The sequence below is a fragment of the Opisthocomus hoazin genome, chromosome 27 (genome assembly GCF_030867145.1).
Source record: "Opisthocomus hoazin isolate bOpiHoa1 chromosome 27, bOpiHoa1.hap1, whole genome shotgun sequence".
Classification (NCBI taxonomy): domain Eukaryota; kingdom Metazoa; phylum Chordata; class Aves; order Opisthocomiformes; family Opisthocomidae; genus Opisthocomus; species Opisthocomus hoazin.
Genome location: NC_134440.1, coordinates 6106724 through 6116557, shown reverse-complemented (window position 1 = coordinate 6116557; position 9834 = coordinate 6106724). Strand labels below are relative to the sequence as shown.

At 43.1% G+C, this 9834-nt stretch overlaps 1 protein-coding gene across 1 annotated transcript; it reads right to left on the bottom strand.

Annotated features, from left to right (window-relative positions):
• Positions 1 to 2832: 2832 nt before the first annotated feature.
• On the bottom strand, positions 2833 to 3732 carry NFILZ (NFIL3 like basic leucine zipper). Its single transcript, XM_075444107.1, has one exon. The coding sequence runs from the start codon at positions 3730 to 3732 to the stop codon at positions 2833 to 2835; it is 900 nt and encodes a 299-aa protein (XP_075300222.1).
• Between the last annotated feature and the right edge of the window lie 6102 nt (positions 3733 to 9834).

Sequence of the window (9834 nt, the reverse complement as noted above, 5' to 3'; positions counted from 1 at the left end):
ATTTCGGTGCAGATACAGTCCCGACAGACAGACCAATACACCTTTCACAGCTTCTGGAAACAGAGTTTTATTAGGCACAACATGTTGATACACATGCACAGTTCAGGTGACCCTATGTGCAGCTCACATTAAGGGCCCTCTGATCCAAACCGATTTGAGGGATTATTACATCCCATGTCAGGTAGCATGGTTTGTCCTTTTACATGATCATATTATAGGTGCATTTCTTTATTAGCTATAAAATTATTTCTAGAAAAGTACTCTTGACAATTGTCCTTCTTCTCCAAAGCCTGAAATTTTAGTGAGAACAGTGTAACATGAAAAGGAACAGGGTAGTCCTGTGAGCAGCAGAACTGTCGAAGCAGAGACTCCCAGGGATCCGAGCTAGGGGGTTGAGCTCCCACTGTCATCTCTGGTTTCTAGTAGGGCTGAGAAGGCAATGCAGTTTTTCTATCATGGACAGACATGGTAGATGAAAATGTATGGTTAGTGCAGAGGAGAACAATAGAAGTTGCTTCTTCTCTTTGAGATCTGTCTTCTTCCATCAGATTGGGCTATATTTGTCCAACATATCAAAAACGTTCAGACACATAAACATCAAAACTGCATTAGCCTCCTTTCCTTACGAAAAAAGACAAAACAGGAAAGGAGAACTGAGGACAAAGATCTACAGCTGTAGATGGAACACATCTCTGAGAACTACCTTTGTCTTGTACACTGAGGTGACTGAGGAACAGCACCAAGTAAACTTTAGACACCTCCATGAGGCTACTGCTCACTGAGGCTCAGCTGGCTTTCAGCTCAACGTAGTTATAGCTCAGGATGCCTTCTGTCTTATGCTAAGCCCTGAGCTATGTGGTCGGCTGTGTTAAAGTTCTCCGCACTCATTGCCATGGCTGCAGTGCAGGCTTTCTCAAAGGCTAAGCAGTCGGAAGGCAGGACGGACAGGGAAAGTCCTCAAAGAATGCATACACAATATGCAGCATGTGCATAGGTAAAAGGGGGCAAAACGCTTTAAAAGGGGAAAGGGGCTGAACCCAAATGCATTAGATAAAATCAAACAAAATCTGGAGATCTGGAACAGAGAGGTCTCTTGAGACACAGGAATGAAACCCTTGTCACCAGGAACAGCTAAAATCAACGCAGAGACGATGCTAGAAATGTCTTAGTATGGACACTCCTTGAATGCTTGGGGATGAAGCAGAAGCACCACGTGAGAACCAAGTAACAGCTTGCCCAGCATGAGCACAGGTTTCCAAGAACGATGCTTTGCTGAAGCTTCCCAATACATCTCACTGTACAAACTCGGTTGGGAGGCAGCATTTCCCGCAGCCCAGCTGACACGGGTGAAGCCTCGGGAGGAGAGCGAGCTGGTAGAGTTATATCCATAAAGAGGACCCACCTGCAGAACATGCTGGGACATCTGTCTCCCCGCCGTGGGCACTGTACCCTGCTAAGTCTCCTCCCTCCTTCACAGAGGGGTGGAAATCAGTGCCTTCATCCCAGGAGACGTCTGAGGGAGCAATGTGGCCTTCACTGTTTTTGCAAAGTCCAGCCCATTCTGTTCCGTATCTGCAGTTCATCCAGTGGTGCTGCACACTCTTGTGACCCAAAAGGCTACAGTTATGACTATTATATTCCTCTATCATTTCTGAGTGCTGCAAATATGCCAGGCACTGAAACTCATGAGAAAACTTCAGTGCTAGGTCTCCAGTTCACTCTCTCCAGCTTGCAGAGTTGGTAAATAGAAATAATTGATGAGTACATCCAATATGAGTCCCACACTGGGCTAGTCGAGATTTACCTTGATCATTATAAGCAGCCAGATGTTAATTAAGTTGCTTACTTGCATTCAAAGCTGCTAAAATAATATAAAAATAATATTAAAAGTCTAAAATGTTGAAATGCTTTTTAAGCAGTTAATTAGCAATTTTGGTATAAAGTGTCTTTTTGCTTTTTTTTTTAATAAGCAATTCATTGCTAAAAAAAGGAAATTGTTCAGCCAACTCAGCTAAAGGTGAGAGAATGTTTTCTAAAGGCAATTTCCAAACAGAGAAATATCATTTCTGAAAATGTCTTATTTAAAAAGAAGGAAGTAAAACTAAAATATGCTTTGCATTTCAGTAAAAACCAAATATTTAGTCCTCCTAAATCATCATTGCAAAGATAAATTAAACTATCTTCTGGACCATACTGTGTCTGGTTAAAGAGAAAAAGAGTTCATTCTCTCTGAAGGTAAACTGTGATAAACTGGGAACAAAATGGAGTAGGTTCTGCTCTCACTTCATGTCAGTGCAAATCCACCACCTTTTTATCGCTATCCCTTTGTCTTGCTGCAGACAGCTGGGGGTCTGAAATTGTTTCCATCAGCAGTTTCCCATGTCAAGCAATTAAGACTTCAGGCACATCTGTGAGGATGAAGGCAACGATGAAGCAAAGGTAACGAAAATGGTTGTGACCCCAAGCAGCCGTAATTGTGTTACATGGTGTGGCCACCACCTCCAATGTCTTAGCCTCTTTCTGCCTCTGGTCACTTCACACCTCAAACTTTAGCTTGACTTGTGAGCAGAGTGGCCAGGTGAAATTCAGAATTACTCACACTGCAACCACAGGGTCTGGCAGGTCTCCCCAGCAAGAGGAACATCACGGCTAGCTGCAGGTATGCTGTAGTGATGCAGCCCAGCCCTATAAACTCCCTTATCATTTATGCAAAGCAGGTAAAATGACTTCCCTCTTTGAAGCATAAGACGTTCCCCCCCCCCCCCCTTCCAAACCCTTCATGTCTTTGGAAGGTCTTGCACTGGCCCCACAGTGGGCCGTTCCTCTGCTGCCTCAGTGGGAGTCCAGACCACCGTCCTCCAAGCTGCTGAGGGCTTTGGTCTTAATCCGGAGCTTGTGAGGTAGGGCAGCATAGCTTCGGCCCTTCAAATGATCTTCTGAAGGGCAGGGCAGGCTACATGGGGGTAGAGAAGAAGTTTTGGGCACTTGTTGCTCATCATCTTCATCTGAGACAGTTGTGGTGCTTTCTTTGCTCACCCCAGCTGGACAGGGGGAAGGGCACGAGAAGCAGGGACTGCCTGACAAAGGCAAATGGAAAGCATATTTGTCCGGGCTGTGGTAACTGAGGAATGGAGAGCAAACTGTGGATCTGAAGGCAGCATCAAGCATCTTTGGCTGCTGAAGGCCAGGTGCGTCCATGGGAGCTGGCTCTGAGTCACAGCCGAGGATGTTTCTGGATGGGCCAAAGGTTTTGCAGGATAAGTCAGCTGGCTCCAGCACCTTCGGCACAAAGCTCTTTGTGGTGAAGAAGCAGGACTCCCCAGCAAAGGGCTCAGCCTCAAGGAGTGGGGAGGCCGCTCTGTGCCCTCTGAAATAAACTCCCAGCAAGTCCTGGATGGAGTAACCCTGGCAGGTGCTGGTGTCTGGGCTGATGAGCCCAAAGCGCAGCTTCAGCGACAGCAGCTCTGTCCTGAGGATGGCATTTTCCTCACTGAGAGCAGCCAACTGGCTCTCCATGGCAAAGTCATTGAGACGCCTCTTCTCCCGTGAGCGCTTGGCCGCCTCATTGTTCTTGCGCCTCTTCTCCCAGTACATGTTGTCCTTCTTCTCATCCGGCATGAACTCCCGCTTGCGCCGGGAGGGACCGCTCACCTTCCCATGGAGGAGCTTAGCCTGGCTCTGCTGAAGAGCCAGCTCACGGACGGTGCGCAGCGGTGCCACAAAGTTTTCCATGGTTGTAAACACAGCCGGGGTTCTGCCAGAATTAGAACATAAAATTATTACCACTGAAGGTCCTATTAATTAATACCAATGAATAAGTTAATCTAGCCATGTGATTGTTTTATCTCTGTTGCAGTCGTACCAGAAACACTGAGTACTGCACCATACATACACGTAACCCAAGGACAGCTTCCCCCAGCTATTTCTGTCGTCTTGGAGACAGGTTTTCAAAGAACTGTCAGCACATCAATGCACTCACATCTCACCAGTGTCTGCAAAGTCCATCACAGGACACCCAGAGAATGTATATGACTGAGCAGAGTTAAAAAGGACGCACTTTGCCAACTCAGTGAACAATCACGAACACTTTGCGTAACTAACTTCAGTCAGGATAACAAAAATTGCTTCCATGTACTACGTATTTCCCACTAATCTCAAACTGCCTTACAAAGGAAATAAGTCTTATTGTCCCTGTTTTACAGATAAGAAAGGCACAGGGAGAACTGATTTACCTCAGTCACATACCCTAGTCGTCAGTTGAAGCATGATTACAAATCTACTGCATATACTTGGTCCTCTTTTTTCCCCTAAACCCCTGGTTCAACTGTGGAAAGCTGGATTTGATGAAGTCTGTGATTTTGATAGATCTGTAAGCAAATGGGGATGAACACTATGCAAGTGCCATCTAGGAGCTTGCAAGCCCTTGAACGGCAGGTGCTGTGCAGCAGTACGGCACCAAGTGCTGACACAGAAGCATCCACGTGAACACAATAACCACGGTACATTCCTGACTATGGGAAACAGCTAGCAGGGACCAGTGACACAGTCTAAGCTGTGACTTCAGTTAATAAGACATCACACCTCAGACATTTCCATCTAATCTACAAGCTTCCTATGACATGGTGATCTTCCAGCAAAACTGCATCAGTCCTCCTGCCTCTGGGCAGTCTGGAAGGGATTGTGATGATCTAGTGTGAGTGTCTAGAGGTAGGCATCTGCATATGGTCACCTCAGGCACCCTCTATACTTCACAGAGACCTAATGAGGGAACTTGGCATGACATATATCTTACCCTGAAGTAGGCACTTAGACTTGATCAGCTGAGCTCCCTGGACTGTTGTCTACGGACTGCAAGAAAGCTCAGAGGAAAGCTCCTGATTTAGACCTTGCAGGTATCTTAGGTCTGGTGAGAGGAATCACATCTTGTGAGTCTAACATAAGTATTGGGAAACTACAAAGGTAGAATCAAGAGGAGGCGGCTTGTTATGACAGCTCTACAGGACGGGTGGGGAAGGAGCAGAGAAAGGATCCCACTCATAAATGCTTCACTGCCAGGCTGCTCAGGACCTAGGTCCCATCTAACAGAACACTGGGCCAGAGCAACCAGCCAGCACTGAGCCTGATAAACCATCGCCTCTACAGGATTACCCTAAAATGGTAAAGAAGGGCATAACTATTTCACTTTGATTAGCAACTAACGCACTGAAGCTTTGCTATTTGCCACATTTCAATCCCCACAGCTCTCGCACAAGGGCCTTCATTTTAGCCTCATGACTACGTGACTGCTGGGACCCACAAAGATGAATGCACAAACAGCGGTCAAGATGCCCTCCACACTGTCTAGCAGGTTGCAGTACACTTCACTAGCACTCATGGTTCACCACATAACTAGAATAATAGTAGTACCTTTTTATATAATTGCAAAGTGCTTTTCTGAGTCATGGGAACAATATCATCAAGGTTCCTGGTAGGGCTGTTCAGAATGTTGCGGGAGGAGGGCTGGCTGACATTTTCAGCTGAAAATATTGCTGCCTCCTGCCCCAAGAGAAAAGTGTTTCAGGCTGAAAATTGTCCGAACTCAGAGGCATAAAAAAAAATGACATCCAAAAGCCAAGCATTATTCCATTTTTAGCCAGAAACATTCAGTTTGAGGATTTTTGCATTTCAAACAGCTATTTTGGAATCAAATAAAATGGACATATTCAGAGCTACAAGTGAAGTGAGAAGTCAAACTCCTTTAGAAAGCCTGGGCCATATATATTTGTGCAATCAGGTACTGTGAGCTTGTGAAAATCCGGCAAGTGACCTTTCTAAAATTCAACACAACTAGCAATCAGCATGACTAATAGCCAACATTCTTGCTAAGTCAATTTATTGCATGAGTGACATCAATTACTGTTTTCTTGATGACTGACAGCCATCTGCAAGCAAAAGGGGAAGATATAATCCAAAATCTTTCAGGACATCACTTTGGGCAGGGACTGTATGTCCCTCTGAACACAGAAGGGTACTAGTTCAATGAAGGACATACAGAAACAGAAATGATGAAGGACCATGTTTGGGTGCTCCACTTGCTCTTCATGAGCATTTACATCAACACTAATCAAAAGTGCTCACACATCTGTGGAAAAAACCCAATTCCTAAACATTGTCCAGTTGTAATTTGTGTCTAGAGGTTTTGAGCATTTCCAGTGTTCTTCACTTTCCAATTTTCATGTAAAAGACAACATTTGAAATGTCTAGTTTTCCAAAAGTGACTAGGTATTTCTTAAGAATTCAACTGATAAATCATAAAGAGGACAAAATTTTGGAAGCAAACTACTCTCTTTGTTTTCTTGCATAGCTCCTTCTGAAAATCAGATCCCTTTTTAAGATATCTCGAGCTAGCACCCAACAATTGAGCCATAAAAGATCACTAGAGAAATCTGAAATTCAAACAATGTGAGAATGCACGTAAAGGAGTTCCATCATATACAGAAAAAGTTACATGCATAGCATAGAGCAGAAATGTGAACACTGAGCCTAAAAATGGTAATCTTCTGTAGAAGCTATTTGATTAAATACTCTGCTGCTTGCAGATAAAATATCAGCTATTTATTTTTACAGATTTAGTGATCTTCAGTATTGGCACATTGTCTTCAACTGTCATCTCTGCACAATGCAGACCTGCAAAACAGACAAATCCACATCTATTCGCTATCCGAGTTTGCTCAGCATGACCACGATTTTGTTTTGGTTTAAATTGGGACAAATTCTATGAAATGATTTTCTATCCAAATCAGTGTGATTTTTAATTAAATACATTTGGAAAGCATTTATTTTCATTTATCCATAAGTCTTTGAGATCTCCAACAGTATGCAAAGGTTCTGAGAGTAACTACAGACCAAAACAAAGAATGTCTTTTAGCATGAAGAAGTTTGGGGTAATTCCTCTGGCTTTTGATCAAAATTATTTCTGATCTCAAAGCATCAAAGGGAGAATTTCAGTGAGTGTACCTGTGGTTTCTGACAGCGTCAAGAAGCAGAATTACGCTATTGTTTCAGGGCTTAATCACTTACCAGGAATTTTTCAGGTTAGTATTTGACGTAACTTCTTTGTTGAATGAGTCAAAGATCAACAGGTGGCTTTTTCACTGTGTAAAGTAGTTTGTTTTCTCCCTATCCTTCTCTTGCTCCTGGTGCCTGTCATAAGGAGATCCTATAAGAAGTTTGAAGATTACTGTAACTAGCATTCACTGTCCAATATAGCTCAGAAGCAGTCAAATAAAAGGGACACAAAATAGGCTTTTGTGAGACAAGAAAAAAGTAAGGAAGAACCTGAACTCTTCATTTCAGAAAACTCATTTCGGCACATTTGTTTAACCTTTCCCACATTTATTCAAACCCTCAGACTCTAATCCATTGTGCCAAGGTGGGAATTTCCTTCAGACCCCAACTTAATGCTGTGTGAATTGAAGCAGATGGAAGTGAAATAGTGAGAAGTGAGGGTTCAGTCCAGGAGAAGAGGCAGGAGTCAAACCAGAGGGAAGGCATGGTTACTCTTACTCAGAGACAGGGAAGGTTTGGAAGGAGGTTGGGTGTGAAGTGGGAGGCAGGGGAAGTTCTTCTCGGAGGCAGGATCTGGCCTTTTAAGGGCAAGGAATGAAGATTTAGATGGGCCAATACGTGAAAGCAGCAAGTTTTAGGCCGTAGAGTCTAAACTCTACCTGTTATTTATATCTGCAGCTCACAAAGTCACACATATACCCACATGACATTTGACTTGGGACTCTTCAAGAGTGCAGACTCTAGCAATCAAGCGCACAAGGTGACACACAGCTTGTACCCACAAGGACAAGTGGAAGCGTTAATATTAATAATGCTGGTAGAACCTTTTTGGTCAAGTGCATTATGCAACCAAGATTTCCTAAGGTGCACTGGTATCTGTTGTTTCTGCGGCTATACCAATGTCTTGCCAAAACATCAGCCATGTTCTGTATAATCTTCATCCTGAACAGAAGAGAAAGCACCAAAACCATTGTAAAACAATGGTGGGCTTTTTGCCTCTGACTTGCACTAAATCTGCTAGTTCTGTTCTTTCCCTACCTCTAGAGAGAGCAGCCTTTGATCTTTTCCAGTCTCTTAACTTTTTCCAGTCTCTTACCTTTCTGAGTAGGCAGAAAGCAAGCCACATTTTTATGCAAAGACTGTTAAATACATGAAGGTACGTAATAAAAACCATCCTTGCCACTTCTACAATGCATCTACACAGCTGTGAAGGGCTAAACGTGTAACATTCTTGTTTAATGCTGATGCTAAACCATTTACACCTCTGTGAAAATGAGAACATGATGTGCTGAGGTTTTTGTGCTTGCACTCTACCTGGCTGAAAGATCCTCATTTCTGGTAAAACTGCTTTCCTTTCACTACCAGAAGACCACGTTAGGGCTCAGGCTTCAGAGATTTGGTTCAGACCTATCTTTCCTTCTTTCTCTTATCTCCACCCTGAGCAGCACATCTGAGCAGACTGATGAATTGTACTTTCCAGCAGGTTGTACAAAGCCCTCTAGGAAAAAATAATATCTAACAGGAACTGATTCACTGCAGATCTATGACACGATATACATTTTTCTTTAATCAAAACACCCTGCCTCTTAAAACAACCAGTGAACCTCGCTTTTCTGTGATCGTAAGTCAAGACCTCAACCCTCAGATTATTCTTTTTCCCAAGCACGTAGCAAAATTAGAATAGATCCCGCAAAGGGCAGCCAGAACAGGCATAGATTCAGAACAGTTTCTGTAAACAGAAATGCTAACTCATGATTTCCCAAGAATAAAGAACATGCACTGGAATTATCAGGCAGTGGATTTCAAAGAAACAAAAGGAGGTATATCTTCACGAAACATAAAATTAAAATCTCGAGTTTGTTGCCTCAGGATAATGTAGTCGTCAAAGATAAAAAGGGAATCACAAAGAACATTAGGCTAAAGATCAGGCCAGGTGGACCTTTAAGCTGACTCAGTCTGACCATTCCTATGTCCTAAAATACTGTATGAGTATTAAATAAATTTCCAAGTGGGTTATAGCTGCTGTAGAACTGAACCATAGTCACAGGTCTTACCTTTTCTTTGGATTATAAGACAGGATGAAGTGGATTATATACAAAAAACAATCATTTTAATATGGTGAATATCTATATTTTATTCTTCTTAATTTACTAATTTTTAATGCATGAATCGAAATTTTACTACCTCTCAGAATGAATTCACATTCTGTAAGTTGCAAACTTTTTCTTAAATCTTCACATCTGTGTATTTCTCCCTATTTATATCACAAATTCATATCTACAACCACTGATAATGTTTTAGAGTTTGAAGTCTCATTTAAAAACACAGCTGAGAAGAGTATTCTTAGCTAAAACCAGAAGAATGAAAATCCTAGCATAAATCTATGTATATTTGAATTAAGTATGAAAAATCTATGTAATATAGAAGTGCATAGAGTGACATGGCATATCTTCCCTGTGTTAGAGATTTCCTTTCTTTACTGTGAAGTGAAACAGGCTGCCCAGGGAGGCTGTGGAGTCTCCTTCTCTGGAGATATTCCAGCCCCGCCTGGCCGCGGTGCTGTGCAGCCTGCTCTGGGTGACCCTGCTTGGGCAGCGGGTTGGGCTGGGTGACCCACAGAGGGCCCTGCCAACCCCTGCCATGCTGGGATTCTGGGATTCTGGGATTTGCTGTGGTATTCCCATAGCATAGAATCATAGAATATCTCAAGTTGGAAGGGACCCATAAGGACCATCAAGTACAAATCCCTTCTCCTCACAGGACTACCTAAAACTAAACCATATGACA